Source organism: Paramormyrops kingsleyae, chromosome 18, assembly GCF_048594095.1.
Source record: "Paramormyrops kingsleyae isolate MSU_618 chromosome 18, PKINGS_0.4, whole genome shotgun sequence".
Lineage (NCBI taxonomy): Eukaryota > Metazoa > Chordata > Actinopteri > Osteoglossiformes > Mormyridae > Paramormyrops > Paramormyrops kingsleyae.
In genome coordinates, this window is record NC_132814.1 from 13,145,496 (window position 1) to 13,170,498 (window position 25,003).

The 25,003-nt window shown below is 44.7% G+C and overlaps 1 protein-coding gene across 4 annotated transcripts in view; it reads right to left on the reverse strand.

Annotated features, from left to right (window-relative positions):
• dclk1a (doublecortin-like kinase 1a) overlaps positions 1-25,003 on the reverse strand; it is a 60,277-nt gene that overhangs the window by 26,264 nt on the left and 9,010 nt on the right. For 3 of the 4 annotated variants that reach the window (XM_023805348.2, XM_072701999.1, XM_072702000.1), the window contains exons 4-5: positions 9,794-9,893; positions 4,623-4,739 (exon numbers count right to left, since the gene is read on the reverse strand). In XM_023805348.2, the coding sequence (XP_023661116.1) occupies positions 4,623-4,739; positions 9,794-9,893 (217 nt within the window). Of the gene's footprint in view, positions 1-4,622; positions 4,740-9,488; positions 9,658-9,793; positions 9,894-25,003 lie in introns of those variants that run through there. The other variant, XM_023805349.2, reaches the window with a different exon arrangement.

Below are 25,003 nucleotides of genomic sequence, written 5' to 3' on the forward strand. Positions count from 1 at the left end.
CTGCCAGTGTTTGTTACAGGAGATTGTGTGACTGTGTGGTACACCTGTGTCAGCAATGATTGTGGCTTAATTAGGCAACTCCTCTAATTAATAGGGTTGTCCACATACTTTTGGACATATAGTGTATCAATGCTGGCACTTAGGCTTTCACCAGGACTGAAATAATCCCAGACACAAACTTATCTCTAAAGGCCCGTGTTCAGTCCTTACTGTAAGTTATTGCATTCCCATAATCAGTAACCTCAGGACAGTCCCTGCCTGCTTATCCACACATGCTCACGGCTTACTGGTTACACCCTGACGTTAGCCTCCCCTGTCATAGAGCTCTGTCTTCGTTGTGACTCGTTTAATAAGCTCTCCAAAGTCAGCTCTTCCCTTGAGAGCACTGGTCTGAATTACGTGAGAGGCAAGGTGACCCGAACCGGCCCGGAGTCACCTCGACCGCAGCACGTCATTCATCTGCTTCAAGGGCTTGTAACATGCACTGCCTGCCAAGGAGGCTCTACTGCCGGGCGTGGCGTCAGTGTGTGAGCGACTCAAACCTCATGACCCCAGCACTGAGTGAAGTGCCGGGCTATATCTCTGCAGTGCTGCATAGCATGCTGCATAAAAGCACTCTGTGTACCATGTAAGGTTGGGATGTGTGGGGACAAGGGCATGGACCTTTAAGCCAGCCAGGGCTTGGGGAGGGTTGTGTGTAGCCAAGAATTGCGCTCAGAAGATGCCGGAAGCCTACTCATCTGCTGACCCTGGACCAACCACTGCTGGCAGAACATTGTTCTGCCTCACTCAGGGACAGATGCAGGATACAGGACATTCCATCCAGGACATCACGCTTTTGGAAGAGCTTTAACGAGCAGCTTAACCATGGTGAACAGTGGCTCTGATCTGTTGGATCTCTCTGGAACCTGGACCAGCTAATTAGGAGGACATCCTGGAGGGAGGGAAGCTCTGTGTGTTCCGCTGACTCCCTAGCAGCGGTTTCCCTGGCAGCGGATCGCCCCGCAGGGCTGCCATCACAAGGTCCATGTGCAACGCTTCTCTAACAGTTCCAGAACATTTCCCGCAGACAGGAGCTAGCATGGTTGGGGGTAGCTGGGGGGATGCTGGTACCCTTCCGCACAGAGATCCCCATGCACATAATGTTCCCTGACGCAGAGGACAGCAACCTGCTGGCAGACAGCCGTTACATAAAGCTATAAGGGGAGGGGGGGGGGGGCGCACACTGTATTTTCACTCCATGCAAAATTTGCTCTTCAAACAGTGCAGGGAGTGGCGGGGGGGGGGGGGGGGGAAGGACAAAGTGACTACCATGGCTTAAGCTTCTGTGCAGCTGTAACTGCAATTTAAGCCCTATATATATATATAATATTATATATGCCTAGATACATAAACTCCGTGACTTAATAATAATGAGCTTATGTTCTGGCAAATAAGCCGTAAGTGAAGCATTATACAGTGCTGAAGTACTGCTATAAAAGCAGACTGTCTTTTTCTTGGCATTTTTTTTAAGCAACAGCATAGTATCAATTGAAACGTAACGAAACAGAAATAGGCAACATGTACACGTCTGTTTGCATACGTACGCCGACACCCAAACATGGAGCGACGCGGGAGGCTGCCTGGCACCGCGTCTCCTGCTGTGACAGCACGAGCAGCCACAAGTACCATCAACCTTTATCATTAACAATTATTTATTAAGGTTACAATAAGGGTTAACGGGATGATGGTCGTAAGTACCATCAACTCGCAGTTGCATATATCATAAGTCAAAATATATCTATTTTCTATAATTTATTATTTTACATTCTGAATTAAACGCATACGACTTAAAAATGTCTATAATTCTTCTTATTAATCTACTTCCTGCCATCCTCTGGCTTGTATTCCTCATAACGACCACCACGATGAGGCCAGCAGTCAGGTCAAACAGAGCAGCAAAACGTGAGCCGTACATGATCAGTGGATATGGAGTGTCCCCTTGTGTGCTACCCGCCCATCACCCACTGAGCGGAGACGCATCCGAAGCTCCGTGCGCATCCGAATACCAATGTGGTCCAAAAAGCACCCATCCCTGAGATCCGCTATGATCCGCATTCCGGCAGGCAGGAAGTCAGTGCCATACATGGGCATCAGCATCAACGCTCGCCTTGCCTGGCTCCAGTTTCCTTGGCAACCACAAGGTACTTTTTCCTCCTCTTGCAGCAGTCATCTCATCTAAATTTCGCGCAGAGTCGCCAGGGACAATGACTCCGTCACAAGCCCTCCTCCTCTTTACATCTCCGTCTGTAAGTTTCCGCCGTAGTTTTGAACACTTCGTCTGGCCTTGGATGACAAACACGTGTGCAGAAAACAAAACATACTTAGAATGCAAAACACAGCAGCCACACTAGACTGCCTGGTAAATGAGAGTGGTGAGGAGCAGACAGACTCATGAGGCGAGACAGGCTTGTGAGGTATTTGTAGCCTTCAGTAATTCCTCACAGAATCAAAACCCATACATATAAATGTGGCCCAGGCACACAGACAAGTCCAAACCCAACAGATCACTGCTGATCAACTCCAGGGTCTCTCTGAAGACCAGGCTACTTGCGAGAACATTTCTAGATTGTGCAATTTAACTTACTGCGGCACATACAAGCCAGACAGACCCCCCCTCTTGCAGGATGTATACAATAAACATCCACATTTCCCACAGAAACAGCGGCATCTCCAGCAAGGTGACCGTGAAGGTTGCTGTGGAGCGGGCTGGATATAGAGAGCACTGTCAGATGAAATAAAAGGGTTAGGGAATGTAAGAGCTGCTGAGTCCTCGCTGAAGTAAGCAGAACACAGAGGAGACATCCTGTTCCCTGCCTGCCTTCGTCAGCCGCAAAATCCTCGGGCTGCTTGTGTCGCCCACAGTCAGCCCGGTGGCTTCAGAGGGAGGGGGTAAGCTGCCCCACTTGGACTTTAACAACCTACACCCTCCATCCCCTTCTCTTCCTGTGGTCTTCTCTCGCTCCCCAAACCCCAACAAGCTCTCTGCCTCTGATGCTTCCACACTTCATCTAACATGCTCAGGCTCCTCTGGCCCGCTGAGGCAATGTAAATGCTACTTACGCATTCTTAAGGGCTGCGGATTTGCTGCCCAATGAGCCGCATTTGTCGCGCTGTCTTCTTGGCGAACCGCATGCATTGTGAGCACCCCCCCACCCCTCACCTGCGTGAGTCCGGCACATGCTGTGTATACCTGGAGTGTGTGTCTCACACATACAGAGCAAAAAGCACACACATACAGGCATGCAGGAATTTTTTTAGTTGTTTATATGAAGAATGCCCTTTGTTATAAGTAGAAAGAATGACCGACGCTGACTTTTAAAGCTGATGCATAGCTGCAAACAAGGAAAGTTTTCTTATTTGCACTTGCATTAAGACCGGGCTTTTATGACCCAGTCCAAACCTCTTATCCCATAATGAACGTCACTGTTAAAGCTAAAGGTAATTCTAATGTGTTTTGGAAACACTAATGATTTATTGCCAAGATTAAAGGTTAAAGAAAATTTTTTACAAAATGACAAATGATATTAATACACATGGAGACGTAACCAAAATGGCCTAAGGCTGGCCTAGGAACACAGTCCTGTGCATCTACTGGCATTAAATGTCTTAAATATCGGATTGGACGCCAATTCCTGCTACAATTTTTAACGTTTTAAAATCTTATTGACATATTCTGAAAATTGTCTCGTAACCCCAACTTTGGGAACCACTGTTACAATGTAACCAAATACAGACACTCCTCCACTTACGAACTTTCAACTTGTTCGTTGGGCTCTAGTTTTCTGTCCGCAACATAAAAATTTTTTTCTGCACGCCAATTCGGCCTACTACGACTTCTGCCCGCTACTACCACCTCGCAGCAGCGTAGCGTGCGTACTCCCAGTGTCCCAGTTCTTTGTACTTGCGTATACCCTTAAAATGATGTTGAATAATGACTTACGAACATTTCAAGTTACGAACGGCTGTTTGGAACGTATCTCGTTCGTAAGTAGAGGTGCGTCTGTATGAAGAAAATTGTACATTGCAAACTTTCAGACATACAGTTTATTGCAGTCCCACACAGTCAGCGGCCACTATATTAGGTATTTCCAACTAGTACCAGAAAGGATCCACTTCTACCTCCAGAAACTGCAAGCTAAATGTTCAGTGAACTATTTCCGCACATCACTGTTGTACCATGCTGTTATTCTTCTACTTGTGTCCTTCCCATTAGCTCTAACAAGGCAGGCCACTCTCCCCTGACCTCTCTCATTAACAAGTTGTTTTTGCCCACAGGACTACCACTGACTGGATGTTTTTTGTTTATTGCATCACTCTTCGTAAACTCTAGACACTGCAGCGGTTGAAAATTCCAGGAAGATGCACCCCAGCCATTGTAACGCTGAGCCAAACAGTGACTGAACCTCTTGACCCTGTCTGTATGTATTTGGTTGCAGCCGCATGATTCACTGCTTGGAGGAGCAGGCCATTTGTGTTAACAAGCAGGTGCACCTAATCAAATGGCCACCATCTGCAACACAGTAATGCAACAACAAATATGCAACCTCAACTTCACACATGCACCATGGAACAGCTGTTACCTGAGCCAGTGGAAGTGGGTGACTTGCTACCTCTGGCCTGGGTGGTGCCCCTGGGGCCGCTCTTGGCACGTGTGGCAGAGATCTTGCCGTAAGAAGTGGACTTCACTATCCGGCACTCTGCGGAAAGAGATGGGCATGAAGTCTGAGAGTTGAAATACGCCCCACATTTTCATTCACATCCCTATTCTGCATTCATATTTCACTCACCGAACTGGTCCACTTAGCCAGAGACTCTTACATTATGCATTTCTCAGTGGATGCTACCCAAGGAGGCCAAAACACGGCATATTCAAGTTCAAATTCCTCCACAGAGCTACAACAGCAGCTCCCCGGTGGGAATTAAACCGCCCGCTGTTGGTTACACATCAAGATTCTTCTTCTGGGTTGTTTAAAACTTTATTATTCCGGAGGGATCTTTCCCTTGAGTCCCTGGGGTGTTAATGAAGCCATTTAAGCAGACAGCATAATGTTACATGATTGGTCCGACGTGAGCTGCCTCAGATAAGGTCACGCGCCAGGCAGGATTTACGATTTGCGTGGGACGCCGATCTGATCCGCGTGACCTGGGGATGGAATGGGAGCAAACTGGGAAATGAACACAGAATATAGCGGTATTTGTTCTGACATGAGAGAAACCAGTAGGAAAACCAAAATGGGAGGTGAGTCTATAAATGGGTCATGCCTGCTTGGTGCATGTAGGCTGTCACCATTTAAAACAGGATATCATCGGTCACTGGTGATTGGCTGTATGGAAATGAAGGGGCGTGGCCCCATCCCAGGTCACTTATGCAAAGAGTTCCCAACCTCTGATCTGCGCATCTATACTGGTCTGTAACCAGTATTCCACTGGACCATGGATTGCTGAGGGTATCTCTCCCAGCCACACCTTTTTTAATGGCCCCTTATGTTCGTGCATTCCGATCACATCTAGAAAAACAAGTCGCCAAGTTTCACTGATCTGAGGACACCAAAAGGTTGGGAACCCCTAACCTAGGCCAACCCTCTATCTTACACAAACAATCCCGATAATGTATATACTGGAGACACAATCTTTCCCTGAGACTGTGGGTTTGAAAGCTCTGCAGACACTCTGCCGGACAGGCCAGACCCTCGTCCATTATCACAAGAGAAATGGTGCAGGCAGCGCTAAGTTATGAAGTATGACAGATGTATGCTTGGAGGAAGATGTGGGCAAAGCAGCAGCTCTATGTATGCAGCTGGTGCGCACTGTTATTGCACCGCATTAAGGGTGGTTACTTTACACGCTGCGTTGAGTGGATGAAGCGGGCCCAGCTTCTGTTGGGTCACCTCAGGGTTGCGGACGAACTTCACACGACAGATTACACAGAGCGGGCTTGGGTTCCAGGCTGTTGCACGGCGGCCCGGCACATGATGTAACATGGGAGCAATGCTGCTTCTTACGAGAGACCCTGCGCCTCAGATTTAATAGGAACGGCAAGTCCCATCAGCTGGCCGCCACCCTCCTGACGGTGCTCGAATCGAAGCAGCTTTATGCCCCCCAACACTGCACCGTGTTCAGAAAATGAGCTCCTTGTTCCTCCTTTGGGGCTGTGTTACCACAAGGAGAATGTTATCGCTCGCTACTCAAGCACACTGTACCACAAAAAAAAAAATACCGTAACATCTATTTGAAAGAACTCCAGAAATGTGAAATGTATCACATCAGTATCAAACAGCTGCTGCATTGTGCGAAAAAACCCGATGCAAAAAAAAAATAAAAAAATTTAAGGTTGAGAGACTTCTAATGGATTTTTTTTCTTTTATGAGCAAGGCAATTTCACTGCTAACATTGCACAAGCGTCACCAAAAGCAATTTCAATCGTCTCTTGACGCTTGGGACTACCCAGGCAGAAGGGAATGAACCTCCCTCCTGAACGCTTCAAGAAGCCACTAAAGTTCACTGATTAATTATGCTTAATTGTGCTTAATTACTGTATTCCCCTCTCCCATGGAGCAAACTCATGCTAGCGGTTGCTTTTGCCTCCGGTGAAGAGGACGTTACAAAAAAGTTTCAGAACCTGTTAATTTCTTTTCTTACACTGTCATCACTTTAGACGACCAAGTAATCAAATTAAATACTGTTCATTACTAATGATATGCTTAAAAGCCAGCATCACTGATTGCTAATTGGGGGGATATTTCGTATGTGTACATGGCTCTTCAATGGGCGACAAAGAAAAGAATCACTTTTTCCTCCCCAGAGTGAGTACTTTTAGTGATATTAAGTAGCATCTTTAACTGGCTAACAGACAGAAGCGATGATTGTCAGCTGGTTTAGTCTTTTAGAGAGTCGTTTTCATCCCAATCTTTCCATTCCAGCCTGCAGCCATAACATCCTGCCAGCGGAAAAGGAAAAGGCGGGAGCGAAGGATCATTTAGCTTGCACACACGCTCCTGGCTAATCAAAGCCTTTGCGACCTGCTCCGGTCTCACACACTTTCCCCACGCTGCCCGCTTGGCCCTTCATGTCGTGCACTCTGCTCTGTACCTGATCTCAGGACACGCTGCTCTCCACAGGGTTATGGGTGCATTTTTCAGGTTATGACACCCACACTTGAGGGAACAGAGGTTCAAAAGGCGGCCTGATAAGGTTCCAAACGCCCCTCTACTCGAAAACACCCAGCTGTGTCCCTCTTACACACAGCTGTACTGCATTTGCATTTACCAGACAGTTTTAGCCAACATGGAAGGGTTACAATTAATGTATGCTCCCTAGGATTTGAGCCCACAACCTTTGTGATATTAGCACAACAGAGTACTTGTTGAGCAATAAAATCCATCACATTTACTCCCTATAACTCACAGCCATACACTACGCATTCCTTCTAACATAAACCTGTACTATATTTGTTTCCTATAACACAAAGCCATACAGTATTCACTCCCTCTAACTCACAGCCATACAGTACTCGTTCCCTGTAACACACACCTATACTGTATATATCCCCTATAACACACAACCAGCCATACACAACTCATTCCTAATACATAGTCATACTGTACTCTTTCTCTCTAACACACAATTATCTGTATTTGTTCCCTTTAACACATAGCCAAACACAAAAAAAATCCCTCAAACACACAGCCATACAGTACTCATTCCCTCTAATACACAGCTATACAGTACTTACTCCCTGTAACATACAGCCGTACTGTATTTGCTCCCTATAAACCACAGCCATACACTATTCATACCCTCTAACACACAGCTATACTGTATATGTTCCGTATAATGCACAACCATATAGTACTCACTCCAACATACAGCTGTAGTGTACTCACTCCCTCTAACACAGAACTATACTATATTTGTGCCCTACAACTCACAACCATACACTACTCATTCCCTCTAACGCATAATCCCACACTATGTTCCGCTAACCTGCTACTTTGCCTCAGTTACACACAGATCTTTCTATCGTTCTGGCAGTTTTTTCTTCTTTTTTTAATTTCTCAATGGGAGAGACAAACCCAACAGCATCCCAGGAGCATGCAGGGTAACCATGGCAACCTGGCATCTAAGCTCTGACTGAGAATCAATGGTGTTTGTGTTTCACATTTTTATTCATTTCGGGCGGAAGGTCTCATCCAAAGTGGCTTACGTGGCCGGTGCGGCTGAAGGGGCAGGTCATTCTGTTTTGATGGACAGCTGTGGAGGAAGATGTCCATAAGAAGGCAGCGGGAAAATGAACGCATATGTGACCAATAAGCACCAGCTGTGATAACCGGGTCAGCACACCCCACAGCTGGTCCAGCCCCTTCAATAACACTTGTGATGCGTGCAGCACGACTGCAAAATAACCCGCAAGCTGCACGTAGACCGGAAAACGAATAATGGAGCCATGAAAATGAAACGGAAACTCAGGTAGCAAAAGCTTTGTTGACGAGCAAGTCCTAAAGCACGGAACAGATCAAACAGACTGGGCCAGCTCATCGGGGCCCGCCGGAGACCGTGGGTAGTGCCCCCCCCAGCTCATCGGCTAACAAGAGCTCTCAGTGACGTAAATGCCGAGGGCAAAACTTTGCAAGCGGTGGTGATGGTATTGGGGGGTGGCTATGAGTTACAGGGGAGTGCAGACGATGTGGGGGAATGGAGTCCTTAAGGCAGGAAGGGGAGTATGCCTCAAATCAGGGGAAGGTGCTGTGCTTTTCGGGTTCCTACCTACCCTCGAGCTTGTCAGCCAATTTACGGCATCCTTGAGCAAGGCAAATTAAGAAAAGTGCACAGGTAGCAGAAACAGCACTTGATTTGTTTCTTAATGCTGTCTTGTGTGTCTCAGGTCCACCTGAGAAGATGAGCTGCATGCAGGCCTGCTGAAGCTCCCATTACGTCTCAGTTACCATTCGCACCAGCTCAGGTGCATTGGAATGCTTCTTCTTGCATATCCCATATTATTCTCTATACACAGACATTCACACAGCTGAGAGTGAAGCTTGGGAGAAGCTTGCAGCCATTTATCTGGGGGGGGGGGAGTTAATGGTCCAACAGGGATACGACTATTCTTCCTTCTGGGGCTCAAACCGGTGACCTTCCAATCACAAGCACAGAGGACTAACCCGCTGAGGTACATATTCCCTCCATTATCCCCTAGGTGCAGGTGAAGGCTTTGAATGGGCCATCCTGTGGCTGATAAAATAAAATGGTTCTTTAATGGAGCTGTCACAGTCCCCCCCCCCCCCCCCCCACACATTTCCGGTCACATGTATACATGAAGACACCACATGTGACTTCATCTCACTGACAAGACATCAGAAACATCACTGTATCATGTCACTTTGATCCAAGCTGATCTAATGGCTTCTCGTTTAACAGAACCAATCAGAGGTGTCACGGGGGCCAACCACCTCCATGCTGGACCTGGCAGGGGTTTGGGCGTGGCCCGGCACGCCGCGGGGGCTTGATTAACGCACTGGCGGTGCCTCTTGGGTCTCGGCACAGGTGGATTGCACGCGTCTGACGGAAGTGAGGGGGAATGAAGAGCGATGAACGGGCCGGCCCACGCACAGCTTGAGCCTGGCAGGCACACAAAGGGGAATTCATTCATACCCCTTAAAGAATGAATTAATGCAATCATTCATTCAGACTGCGAATGAAGAAAACAGGGGGAGAGTAGTGGGGAGGCGGAGGAGATAACAGAGGAGTCCCTCACCGCTGTCATCCAGCATCAGGTCATCCTGGTAGCGGTACTTCTCTGCACCACAGGCGATGAAAATGTCGTCATCGCTGAAGAAGTCCTGCAGACTTGTGATCTGTGGCCAAGACAGACAGCAAAGCTGGTCACTTGAGCCTCAAATCCCCTCCAAGCTGGACCCCCTGACAGCCCACAGTTTGTCCCTCCCAACTCCCAGCCAATCAAGAACACTGAACACCTGGTACAGATGTCACACATATAGTACTGTGCAAAGGTCTTAGGCAGTCAAAGAAAATGAGGTTTAATGTTCCATGATTTACGTTGTCAAAGTGTGGCAGCTTAGCCATTTCAAAACCTCTGCTAAAATCAGCCCAGTATTTGCAATAACCATCCAATACACCCAGGTATTTTTTTAACTTGACCACTACCCCACTTTGCTTGGCTAAACTATATCCCATTCAGTTAGCTAATTAAATTATTTAACTGAGCTGGTGGTGAAATGTAAGGAATACATGGAATGACTAGGCAGTCCTGGGAGAGGTTTGGGAACCAGCTATGCAATAAGATGTCAATAACTTTTAGAAGGACAGAAGAAATTCTTGTTAGTTTATATCGTGTTACCAATAATTTGCATATGTTATTATTCTAATGTTAAATTCTGTTTTTTTCTGAGCAAATATATACTTACTACTACTGCTTAAGATTTTTGCACAGCACTGTACATGCGAATAGGGGTAGGCATCTCACCCTATAACGTCTCTGCATGTATGTGTCACACTCAAGTCACATACCTTGTCTGAGTGTGTGTGGAGGGGGGGTATGGTTCTCTGGCTGCCGCTCCCCTGAGAGACGAGCCTTTGGGTCAGGCTCGGGAAACTCGGCCATTGTTAATCATTTCTGGGTCAGGTTAGACTGTTTCACCAGAACTCAGAGTCCTCTCTCTAGCCCTGAAATGATGTGCGTGCGTGCATGTGAGGTCAAGGCACTCTCCCCCCCAATATCGGCTCTCCACTCCGCTTCCGCAGTGTGATTCATCCGCGACTGCGCTCCCGTCAGACACCGTGATGGGAGATTACACCGCAGTCATTGCTCCAGCCCCGTTTCCCCGATTCAGCTGCTCTCATAGATCATTTCTTACAGATCTCATCGGATGCCAAATAAGAAATATCTCCCCTCAGCTTCATATCTGCATCTGCGTTCACAGCCATGGTGGATAATAAATAATAAACCTGAAAGCAATTTACAAACAAAAGTAATAAGGGGTCCATCTCCCAGTCCCCTATGTCATTAGGCATCAGCAGGAACAAGGTGCCGTTTGTATAATCAGGTTCAACACAATTTGGAACAACAAAATAAAAAAAAAACATGGCAAGGTGAAATAATTACTTTTTGTATATCATATGCTTCAAATATTAATGTAAATTACCTAATGTAATTCATACTAGTATGACGCACCAGTGATCTGATATTATCGACTTTTGACATAGTCCTCCGGCACCACCATTCAGAGGCCATGGTGCCAGTTCACGCTGCTGCGTGAGTAAGTGCTGTGCCAATGTCGCAGGAAGAGTCACAGTCCGTGGCAGTCAGTGGACACTGTCATAGTTGGTGTCGGAAACCCCGCTGTTTGGTAGAGGGTGGGGAGAGATTAAAGGAAGCTGACTCAGAGAAGCTGACTCAGAGAAGCTGACTCACCAGCCAGCTCAGAGGCAGGTAGATGCTTATTAAGAGCTGGGGGAACAACACGGTCAGTCCATCATTTGTAACACAGAAGAGAAAGGTGCAGAGAAAGGAGGGAGGGAAGGGAGGAAGGGAGACAAGGAGGGAGAAATGAGAGAGGGAGACAGATAGAGGCACTAAACAGAGTCATTACGACCTTCCGGCACTTGCTCAACACACTAATCGCGTTTCCAATTTGTCTCCGAAACCATGCGGTGATTAAGCCCCCCACCCTGAAATTCTCCTTCTCACACATAAACAGAAAGACTTGGCTAATGTAGTGAGGGACACTCATCATCACTTCTTGAAATAAACAACTTTCGCTGAGCGGGGTGTTATGTTTTACTGCTTAACCGGCAGAAAGAGCAGATGAGAGGAAGTTGCAGCGGCATCGCGTTTAGGGCCTGTGAAATGGAGATGGCGGAGTCCGTATGCCATGCGATCTTGTGAGTACGTGCCTCCTGATCTCCCAGACTCTGTGGAGACGTGCCAGTTTTTATTCACAACCATCAAGGCCACTTGTCACAATGGGCGTGGCGCTGGGCTAATTTAAAGGCTAGAGCTCAGAGTTCACACAGGCAGACCTACAACTTTAAATGAGGAGCGAGACTCACTGAAAGACACCTTTAAACCAAGGAGGAGTGTCAGAAAGGAACTGATAAGGCAGACAGTAAATCACTGGCCTGGAAGACATTTCCTGCCTTGTATTGATTTATACTACATTCACAGCAGTCCCCCAGATCACCACTAGGGTGGTACAGGACCTCAAAAGGCTGATACAGATAACAGACCATCACCCAGACACAGCTGCCAGCAGTGTCAGGACATTTACTTCACAAGCTGCCTCAGAAAAGCCAAATGCGTAATGACAGACCCCAGCTATGCTGCACAGTCACTTTTCTCCCTGCTACTTTCCAGAAGACGCTACAGGTCCATCAGAATCCATTCTTCAAGACTCAGGAACAGTTTCTTCTCAACAGTAAAGAGAATGTTAAATATACACTGATAACTCGCACTGTAATCCCACATAATTATTCATGTTGACAACCTCACCACCTTGTTGATATACTTGTGTTACTGTATTTTGCATGTATATCATGTGTATAATGCATGTATATCATGTGTATAATGCATGTATACTGTATATAGTGTATGTATATTGTATGTATGTTATTGTCCTAATGTTCTCCCCATGCCGTCATCTCCTCCAGATTCACTGGTTTCCTCCAACAAAGTAAAAACATGCTAAGGTGAATTGAGGCTGCCAAATTGTCTGTAGGTATGAATGTGTGAGTGAATGGTGTGTGTGTGTGTGTGTGTGTGTGTGTGTGTGTGTGTATGTGTGCTCTGCGATGGGTTGGCGCCCCATCCTGGAATATTTCCTTCCTTGCACCTGTAGACACTAGACCGCCACGACCCTGAATAGGACAGTCTGGTACAGAAAATAGAGAATTGCTTACTGTGCTCACTATTCTGTTATTCACTATTTATTGTCCTTGAACGTTACATGTTTTTTTTTTAGTCTGCAGGGAGGTATGCAGACAAGTTTTTCATTGTACTTATACTTGAACAAATAACAATAAAGCTTTTGAATCCATGAATGTTTAGAATCGTAAATACAAGCCACTATTTAGAAACTGTAGCTTCTCCAGATTTCAGACTTCAACAGGCTCTTGTTACAACTTGCTGTTTTCCAGCTTCTGACGTACGCTTAGGTGGAGATATTTCTGGCGTGCTTTCCCACAATGCTCAGTGTCCCAGATAAGCTCGAAAAGCAACACTGACAAACAAACAAACTCACAGACAAAAGCATATAGACATGGGTGGGATAGCATCTAGCTCTAGAGGTGGTTGGCTGGCAGTAGAGGGGTTTTAGCCTAAGAGCCCGGCTTGGTAGATTGGGAAAGCACATACTGTTACATCTGTCAACAGTTAATGAGTGAACTGAGGATGCTGCTTCAAAGACGCCTGGGAGAAGCTTTGAACTGCCGACAATATGTGCATGAATAGAATCAAATCCTTCTACGGCTTAAAAGAAACACAGAGGTTTACAGCAGAATGTATCTTGAAAAACTGTTTTTCTGCAGTCAGACTAGCTACCCATAAAAACCACCTCACCCATTGAATGAGAGCTACAGTCACATGTGACTTAGATGTGAGTGACATATAACCATGGCATACAGACACACTGGTGAGAACAGACTTTCAAATAGCTGGGATTTTGGACAGGTTTCTATAACTTGGAACCAGTGGAGGACGCATTTAAAGATGTCTCCACGTGAGCCTCCAGACAGCCTGCATCTTCTCGAACATCAAGGGCAAAATGGCACCCATATTTCACCGTGTGTCTGTCGCACCCTGCAGTCAGCTGCCCAGAAAACACGAATGGTCAGAAAGACTAGGCATGAAAGATCAGAGTCTGGCAGGCATGGATAGCTTGCTTTTTATGCTGTTTAGATAAATAATAGGCTCAGTTATGTAACCACAACCATGATTTTCAAAAGACAGGGGGGGTGAAACAAACAAACAAAAACCAACAGTGTGATTTACAGATTCTAGGGGTAGGGGTCATTTGAAGAGACAATGAACACACAAGAGACAAAGCCATGTTCTTCTGGGCCTCTAAAAGTACCACAAGGGATTTGATAATTGCTAAAATAATTATTCACCAGTTACATAATTAAAGCTAAAAAACAATGCTCTCAAAAATGTGGACAGAGTGGAAAATGACAGAGCATTCTGAAATAATGGGATTTTCTTAAATCCCTCCAGTGGCACTTCCCAGTACAATACCATAACTGGGATTATAACAGGCACTCTCTCTTCACCTTTCAGAAGGTTAAGACCATCAATATTTGAGCTATAAGCAAGTTGACTGACTTAAACCTTCACTAGCTTCCACAGTAATGAGGCACTTAAATCCGAGACTCTCTTGATACTGATGCTGATTCATGTAGACTCCATGGAATCTGAATATTATTATTAGTTACATAACTCGCTTGTCTTTTATCCTTCACTTCAGGCTGCTTGCAGATTAAAGTGTTCTATCAACAAATATAAGGGCATAAAAGGTCGCATTGTATTATCAATTCAGGATCTGGGAATAGTGTTGTCGTTCACTGCTCAATAAAGAAACTTTTTAAAATCCAGCAGCTCATTTCAGATTTTGTATCTGTATCAAATAAGGCGAATCTCTCATTCTCTGTGAACTGCCTCAAGAAGCTTGATAAATAGCATTTGAAAAACCCTTTCATGATATGTTGTATAACCATTGCCCTTGGCTGTGTATGTTGGGCGAGAGCCACCTAGAGGAAATGAAGAGAGACAGCAATGTTCGGGTGCATGGCACTCGATTCCCGCTGCATTTATTCCTAACAGTCTGACACAAAACCAGAATGACTGTCTGAGAAGTATTAGTTGGGCATTTTTACATTTCGAAATTCCGATTCCAATTCTTCTTCTGATAAGCTAGATTTGCCTTCCATGTTCCATCCGAATGCAGTATATAGTTCTGGTGAGTGTACAGTCTCTTCAAGGAGACACACTCACACAAAATGAGAAATCTAGACACACCAGCCCACCAAACTGTATGCTTTTGGATTGCAGGAGAAAGTCTGGACAAACACAGGGAGAGCATGGAAACTGCTCATAAACATTACCGATGGCAGGATCTCAGCCCCCGACTCTGACTGTGTACTAGATAAGCATTTATGGATGATGGATGAATAGCTAGAAGTAGAACAGGAGGTATAGAGGGACAAAAGGACAAGCTCCTCTGCTCTGCAGTAATCAGCTTGTATTTCTATAACGTTAATAAGCTCTCTGCACCAGAATGACAGACCAGGTCCAATAGTCTGGGCAACCTTGATCTTCAATAAACTTAGAGGCAAAAATATTATTTCTGCATGCTGCACTGCTCATCTATCCATTTATCCTAAGGATACCAGTAACTTCCTTCTTCCATCCTCAGTTTCCCATGTCCTGTGGATCTGTTTGCTGGCCCGAAGATCAAGGTATTTCACTTTGAGTAATAACACACTAGTAACCAGCATGCTACCCAAAAATGTTCTGTAAAGGAGATGAAATCAACATACTTCAAACAGTGAAATTACCATGACATATTTAAAATTTCAATAAGAACAAATGGTGTAGTTCACATTTTGATTCATGGGTATAAATAAACCAAAATATTTATCATTTATAATTTGCTTCTTTCATTGACCTCCAGTCCTGAGTAAATGGAGATTTACTGTTGATCACCTTGCTTATCCTGTAAGCTTCACAAGGTGGCAGCAGCGATGCAGCAGAACTGGATCGGACTAGAATACTGCAGCAATGGATTAACATTTTGTCCATTTAACGTTGAGCAATCTTGCAGTTTCTGGATGACAACAAGAAATTGCTGTGGAAAAGAAACAGGCCACTAACAAAGCAGCACACTAATTGGCTGGGGACCAACTGACTGGGTGAAAAACGAATGATCTCAAGGGGAGACTATTCATTTCCATAAATGCCTAGAATGGAAACAATTACAGTGTGCTGAGATATATAGGCCTCCCACTCAGTGGATCCCATGATCTGTCATCGGCCAGCTGCCTGCAATCTTCACAGTCATGTGTTTTCACCTCTGTATGCACTGGGTGTGACTGAGCCAGCCAATCAAGCAGCAGATCAAAGACATTACTGACTGCCAATGACAGATGTAAAAACAACAAAACCTAATGCACCAGGAAAACAGTTCAAGTTCATATCCCATGCTTCCTCAGGCCCATAAAGACATGCTTCATTTTTTTTATTTAATACAATGTCTTTTTCAATCGTCAAATGCCCTACTGTCGCACTGAATTAAGTTGGCCACTAGATGGCAGTAGAGTTTGTAAATTTAAAGGTCCATCTGGTCTATGATTTCCATCTGCCTCTAGTCGACTTGGCATACACCGTCATCCAGGGATGATCTACAGGGCATTAGAAAATGCCAACGCCACAGAAGATTCAAAGTGCAGATTTAAAAAAAAAAAAAATAGTAACAATCACCCTTACAAAGACAAATCTAATTCCTGGGGAATTCTGAAAAGGCCATAGTCTGAGGCAGATCAAGGACAAGTGAGGGTCACTGTCATCCAGGCAGAACAATCCATGTGAAGTGCATGGCCACCTCCAGCACCTGTACTTGAGAGATACGACCTTCAAACTTTCAGTTGAGAACATTATATCCAGGGAAGGGATTTGTTTTATTAGAGAGAGACACTTAACTCACGTTTTTATTTTTAAATGCAACTGGCAACCTTTAGAAATAGAGACATTAAGGGACCAGAAGCAAGAGACTTGCGGCTAATTTAGATATAGTCAAAACCCTGAAAATCAAAAGGACGAGCAAGGACATGTATCAAATTCTGTGGGTTTTTACAGGAGGTGGGGGCCGTCACACTCCCATACAATGGGAACCACCACCGCACCACATTTAAGAAATGGCGTCGCCAGCATCAGAAGGTGCCCCGCGGCCCAGAGGAGACAGGCTGACGGCACAGATGAGCCAAGCACAAAGTGCTCTGCTCGGCCAACTTTGGCACCTTCTTCCCCCAGAGGAATAGGGCAGCGCAGGCAACATGCTGCAAAAACAATACAGCACATCCCACTCTAAACACAGCACAGCCTGCACCAGAACACTGAATGTTACGTCATTTGGAACTTAAAACTTTTAAAACTCATACTTTCTCTTGTACAGTCTGAAGCCCTATTTGAAGGGGTGAGCTCCTCCCCGATTGTTTACAACAGGGGTCACCAACTCCGGTCCTGGAGAGCTACTATCCAGAAGGTTTTCTATCCTACCTAGCTTCTAATGAGCCACACCAGTTCTCAGGTAAATACCAGGGCCAGGTGTGGCTCATCAGAAGCCAGGTAGGATAGAAAACTTACTGGATGGTAGCTCTCCAGGACCGGAGTTGGAGACCCCTGGTTTACAACTACAGGCAGACCTGCTAATCGTCTCCCCAGTCACATTGACTCCTTGACCTGTATGGCAGTTACCATGACAGCTTTAATAACTGTGTTACTCAACTGTTCTCATTATTATTATGCTTGAATTTTTTTTCCTGTGTTAGACTTCATCGAACCTTAAACTCAGTAATAATGAATTGGGTCAACATAATTAGAAGAAAGGTAGCAGTTCAGCAGGATCGAAGACTCATAATTTCTCCGTTTCTGCAAATTAGCAGCTGAAGAGGAGTTTTGGATAGCTTTTGGATCTGGCTTTGGTGATGTTGCTAGGGGATGAAGAGTCCCTGTCCACTCCAAAATCTGAAGTACATTTTTCTTCGACTCCCTGCCTGCCCGAGCAATGGCCAATATTTATTTTTTTTTGGTCTCTATAGTATTCAGATCCATAGACTCTGACCCCCCTACCATGCAGCAGATGATCGATTCACACCCTGCCATCACCTCCAACTATGTCAGTGCCCAGCAGTTGGGGAAACAGCTGGTTCAAACCTCTAGGCAGCCAACTCTGTCATTCAGATTTAAAAGCATGGGGAGAGGGAAAGGATGAGGGATGCTGCGTTGGGTATTGCGTCTGGCTGTGAGTGTGGCCCATACTGGGATTGTTTATACAGAAAGAGCCAGACGGGGAGCTGTCGTCAAGGAAACCAGACGGACAACAGATCAGCCATTTGAAACAGTAAGTGGAAGCTTCATTCTGCACTCACCTTGTTCACACATATTTCTCCCACAGGATATAGTTGTTTGGGTCTCTGGAAAGCTATTTTTTCATTATCTATTTTTCTCTCAGCCAAACATTCGGTTACTCACCCACTCCTCAGCAGCTATGAGGCTCAAAATTGAACCCCTGCTGTTGTGTTGTGGCTGTAGCTGCCAGGCTGAAGAGGAAGCTGGCAGGGGTTTGAGTTGGGCTGCAGATAACAGCAAGTGGATTCAGTATCGGCAGCACAGCTGCCCATTAAATAACACTAATGTTTGGACAGAGTTCATCTGAACCGTCTACAGTTCCAGGCATACGTGTTCGGGGAAGATTTACAGGGCTGTAAAAAATATCAGCACCTTAACATTTCAAAGGGCAGGTTTAAAAAAAAAAACAGGAAAGCTATAATAACAGTCTAATCCCCGCAGGGTAGGAAGAGTCCATAGTCTGAGGAATACTGGGTATCAAACTGGTAGACAGATGTCGGTACTTTTTTTGGGGGGGGGAATTAGAGGGATGTCTCTGCTGGTCATACAGCGTGAATGTCTGCATCCTCTAAGGTTCTGATATCCACCCAAGTTATGGATAAATTCCCACAATTAAGAAGGAAATAAGGATCCCACAGCAAGCGCAAGCAGACCTGCTAAGAGAGGGGGCACCGTCTGCGGAACTGAGCACACATTCTTTTCATCATGCACTGACCCAGACGGGGACAAAAGTGAGAGGAGTTAACACCCCGCAGGCCATCTCACACATAGGAAGGGAGAGAGAGGGAGTAAGAGAAGCACAGTCACAAGGTGAGGAGATGAGCTGTCCGTGGTGCTGAAATCCTGACTCACTCAAAAGATGGTGTCACGGACACTGCTGAGATGTTAATCAAGATAGCAGTTGGTGGTGCTGAACAAACCCACACACACCCATACACACATTAGGTATATACATCTTTGGTGGTACTTTCCATTCATTTCTATGGGCATATCCTTAATTTTAACTATGACAACCATAACCCCTATCCAGTCCTAACCTTAACCATAAGTTTAGTCTTTTGGCATTTTTAGTTTTTTGTAAAGCATTCAGATTTTCATAAAATTCATTTTCTCTATGTAGGGACCAAAAAAAACAAAAAAACGCCCTAACAAAATAACGAGTTTTTGTCACATTGTGGGTACATTCGGTTCCCCCAATGTAATGTATACATGCACACCCCCCCACACATACACATACAGTCGAGAAAAAAACAACAGTCCACATTAATATACAATCATATATGTACTACATAATTTGTCTGTCTGTCTATTTACATATTATGCACAGCCCAGCACCTATTAAGCTCAGCAGGACTCCATACTGACTGAGTGTTGAACTAGCATCACAAAGCCAGTAAACTAAACAGAGCTTCTGGGTGTTGACAGGAGCTGATTTAGTTGTACAACAGTAGTTCCCCTCCTTGGATCTAATATACAATGCTTTTGTTTCAGCTCTTTTAATGTTACATCATCTGCTGCTCGGTTGAAAGCTGTCTGATCCACACTGACACATTGCATCAGATCAGGATGACATTCTTTCTTGGTGAAGCAGTAGTGGGCCATTTTCTATAAGAATATCTGCTTGCCAGCCGCCCCATGGATACTCATTTTGGGGCCTGAACTGCACACTGTCTGAAAGGCAGACCCATAATCCTATTATGTAATTAGCTTGCACAAATAAGGCTAAATGCAAGGTGCACACCGGCTGTCCATGAATGTGGTTTTGCGTAATGGCAATTGCTACAGTAATGTAGAATGAGAAGAAAGTCCATAAGTTTGGACCACAGATATATGGAGAACATGCTACCTAGAAGACACAAAACCGTGGACTGAATGTGAGCCCCTCCCACTCCTACTTCAGTCCCTCACAGACAAAAGCACTGGCCTGGAAATACCTCAGCGGCAATTTAATCCAATTAGAGGCAAGCAAATCCCAGCCATTCACATGGTCATCTCTAAATAAAATGGCTGCAGGGACCCATCTCATGTGACAAAGAGCCATGTTGGGTGGCAGAGGAATGATGCTGTATTTGGTGGAGATAAGAAATTGACCAGCCTATACCCAACTTGTTCTATGCAGGTTCAATACAACTGATGGATGATGACTGTATCACTTGGCCTAATAGTAGCTATTAAGTATTTTATACATAGGTACACATGGCCTTTTGCGCAGCACAGTGACTCTGTGGGCATCCTGTGACCCTCATCAGGATAATTGCTTGGAAGACGGATTGATGTTGTCTTAGTCTTTATATAAGATAAGGTTATTTGGGAAGTGCAATTTAAAAACACAAAATGTCATAGTTACAGAAGGTCACGCTGTTGCTTCAGCTGCCAGCTCTAACAGGAACATGTAAGCCTGGATGTCACTGGGCTTTCGTCAGATTCCGCATTGTCTTGCACACTTCGTATAGTTATGTGGCTAAGCAGCCCTTTAGCAGTAGACGCTTTGCTTTGAATTATTATTGACATGTGACACTTCTGCCGAGCAAGTAAACTGTTTCAAATAATTCTAATTTCTCTGGAATGATCACCTAGGAGATTGCTAAGAAATGATGAGACCGCAGTTCCTCGCCAGGATTACTACTACACTGGCACACACGAGAACATTAGCATTAGATAATGGGGCATTACGATCTAATGACTCAAGCTTTCTGACTAATCACTTGGGTCAGTTAAACTGGAGGTGAGCGGCTGCATAATGTAGACTGTCTTGGAGCCTTTGAGTTGAGTCACTCAGACCCTGAGTGGGTGTCGCTGAACAGTACTGACCAGTCTGCAGCTGCCCTGCAGTCTATAAACTGCGATTAAACTAGTTTCACTTTGCATCCAAGAATACTGCCTAATTGACATAAGAGAATCCAGTGTAACATCGAAGTCCAGAATGATCAAGATTTGCTCAAAGTAAGATAAATCTAGAAATAATACCTGAAATTAAAATAATTTTAGATTTACTGGTTTATGCTTTAAGATTGAAAGTAACCTTTTTCAGAAGCAGAAAGACAGACATGCCCAACTGTGTGCAGGCATGTGCAGGGTACCTCCAGGGAATCTGGTTTCCTCCCACAGTGCAAAAACATGTATCCAGATAAAACTAGTGATGGACATAGAGGTAATTTAACAGGAAAAAAAAACACTCATGACCCAATATTCACAGCCTGGATGTGGCTGCAATAAGGATGGAAATGCCTGGAAGCTGGGGGCTGATAATGGCAAAAAATGCCCTGTCAGTGCTGATCCCACCCCCAATCTATGCTGCATTTTTACACTGCAAAGGCCAATAAAGCTGCATTTTGCTCAACTTGCTAGTTGCAACATCACCTGCTGCAATCTGAGCACCATATCACAATGTGGAGGCCACCTGCTTCTCCTCCTTCTGATAGAATCCCATGCAAGTGGGCAGCATAAGACCACGGCTTGATCAGAGTATGACACACTGGTTCATAAGTCTACCCGGCTTGCCAGGTTGTAACAGTTTGCAGAGTCAATTCCAAGAAGCAAGAATTTTGGTATACTCTTGGGCAGGGTACTGAATTTCTTTAGTCGATATTAAATTATTCAACTGGGTATCAGTGCAAGACGTATGATTATGTTAGTCATTTTTAACTTACAAACTCAGGCCGCAGAGCTAAAGAAATCAAATGCCTCAGCTAATCTAGCTTCTAGCCTCAAGTGGCATAAGGCTGACTTGCATAGCAGCTGAACCAACAAAGCTTTTGCTGAGAATGAAAACCAACACCCCTCAAGGCTGGGCTCATGAAACTCCCCTTCACAAGAGCATAGTAAGGTGCTGAATTGTTCCTCAGTGAAAAGAGGATTGGAAGATCTGGGCAGGAAGCCTATTGGAGTTGAAAGGGCTCTGGGTGACAAAATGCGCTAAAGGGTAATGAAAGACTTCACCTTTCAGTCTCATGTGAGGAGCCACAAGGTACTTACTGCCAATCTTTATCTGTTAAACCTGACAAGAACCCACACAGAGTCAGGGATGTTACACAACACTTTCATTGTGTAATAATTATTTTCAATACAATGTTTAAAATTATTCTCTTGTCATTCTTTATGAACAGTTTGCTTCAGATAGTTCTGTTAAAGTTAGTGGAACCTTGTTTCTCCCGTGATTCCTGTCACTGTTCAAGTGTCAGACCTTTGCCTTCTGGAACACAGTGAGGGGGCGGGGGGTGGGGGGGGGACAGATTCAGAAAATGAGGTAAACAGTAATTAGCAGAGGCACTGCACTATAGATGCCAGAACGATTATTACAGGACGGTCATTTTGTTTTCTGTGAGGAAGGAGAAATATCAGCAGGCTAAGGTGAAAGAACACCCCTAATTACACAGCAAACATTATTCAAGCTCGTGTGGGAAACAGATGCTGCACACCCAATCAGTGACTGAGACAGGTGCTGCCACCTGACCGTCGGAAACAAAAGTGGCTCTTGCCAACAGACAAGCAAACTGTCACTCTAGTCAATACAGTCTATACAGACACTCACATCTGTCAATACCCAGTCTATTTATACACTCACACTGATCAATAACCTTGAAATGTTTGTTCCTTTGCTTTCCATTTGTTGTCTTATTTAAGAAAACAACACTTTTGCAGAGCAAGCAGGATTACACTGAACAGCGGACAAAGATACTTCAACAGTAGGTAAAAATCAAGACAGTGCTTGAGTGAGGTTTGAGGTCAGTTTCATTAGGCCTACCACTTCAGCCTGTGAAAGGCTCCCAACTGTGACGGAAATGTGACCAATATTCACCATCAATGAGAAAGAAATGAGACCACCACAGACCACATTTTAGTATTTATATGCAAGATACCATCATGCAAAAGAATAAGCAAAAAAATCACTATTTTTTTTTCAGTAGTGCAGCCATTCATCCTGTTTTCTGCATGAAACATTACATTTTGATGCAAGTTCTTACCGAAGGGAACTAAACTAGATAAAAGCATATGGCAAGATTATTGCCGCTGGGGCAGGTATTATGCACATGGATGAAAGTGCCCTGTTTATGTGTTAATGAAATAGGCAGTGATAGTCTGTGAAAACGATGAGGAGAGGAATGGTGGCCAACTGCACTTAAAAGAGCAGCTTCTGCCAGACCAATCTTCTCCTTTCAGGTGAGCTTACAGAATAACACGCAGCAGCGAACCATCACTGACCATCAAAGCGAATCATTGCAATAGATGGAGGGTATAAACAGTTGGTAGAATGAAACAATGATTTTTCTACAAGAATATATATCTCAGCCACTGCATTTCATTCTCAGAAGCTGCAATTATAGACTTCTTGGTAAACAGCCCAGCAGATAAGAACAGCAAAGCCACTGTGCCAGTGGTATAAGCCACTTTTCTGCCATCCATCCCAGCATTAAAACCCAAAGAGCCCTGGCAACACAGCAGCCCATAAGCTGCCCTCTCTACATCAACGGCCCACTGTGACGTCACTGCAGTGCAAATCTTCAGTGCTGCAGGAGTGGTTCCTAGGCAACCAGCTACAGCAAGCACATCACTATAGAAACCACCCAAGGGAAAAGAGGCAAAAGAAAAGTCTGTAACACTGCCAGGTGGACAGGAACGGGTTGTCTGCTATAAATAGCTCATATGCGTATAAAGTACATCTTACAGAGACGTGTCATTTTTAGCCTCAGATGCCATTTGTCGTGAGTTTTCTGCAGTGAATCCTGCTGTCACATTAAAATAGTGTGAAACACCACTTCTAATTTACTCTTCCCTACATATTACTTTTTTCTTGCTGGGTTATGTTTACCCAGAACAACTAAAAAGCTAGCCCATTTACACTGAGTATTATAGAAGATCCACTTTCAGTACTTGAACCAAGAACCTTCAGAATTACAGTTCTATGCAGAGATAGAGATAAATCATCGCACCTCCTCTGTATGTGCAAATACATAAATAAATATAACGATAAAAATACTAATTCTTTAACTGCTATTTATATTCACTTACTTGGTAAAGCAGTTTGGTAAAGCAGGACATTTTCATTTATTTTAAGCCAGGTGGCTAAAAGTCCTTGTACAATGCTGAAACAGCAAAGCCCCTCCAAGTACTTCCATCTCAGTGTCACCTGCTGCATGGCTATTATAACAGTACAGGAACAGAAACAGTAGCCGAAGGGTGCTACGAGATTCTCGCTGGTTCTTAATTCCACCCTCTGGTTCTACGTTGGCTATTCCTGAATGTAGACAGGGTTCCCACTTGAACAGTGACCATCATGAAGGAATCTGGACTGAATTGTGATCCACTGGCTCCGACCTCCCCAAGTGTGGCAATACCACGGAGGTTTACACAAAAGGCCCAGAAACCTACTTTTATTTCTCAAAGTCCCACATCTTGATCTAGAGTTAATGAGTTTAACCATTTCCTCATTGTGCATTTCTCAGATGGAGCAAAAATGGTGCATTGAGACATGAGAAATGGAACTCTGGGGTTTGCTGTTTTCTTTCCCCATTGTGTCAGAGTACGATTGACTGTCTGCTCTATACCTGTTTTTAGGTCTCTTCTCTTCACACTTGATCCATTTGAATTTCAAGGGTCTCACACCACTACTCTGCCTGCCACATTCTCCATTTATGTCTCTATATTTCTCTCTCCCTCTCCAATTTTTACTTTCTTACTTCCACTCATTCTTAAAACCTTAAACAATTCTTTACCTTATGTTATTATTCATACCATATTTTTCCTCTCTTTAAATCTCTGCATTTCCTGGATCTGTGCTCTTCCATTTCTCTGCTTCTGCAACCAGAAATCTGTCTCTCTCTGAGCCTG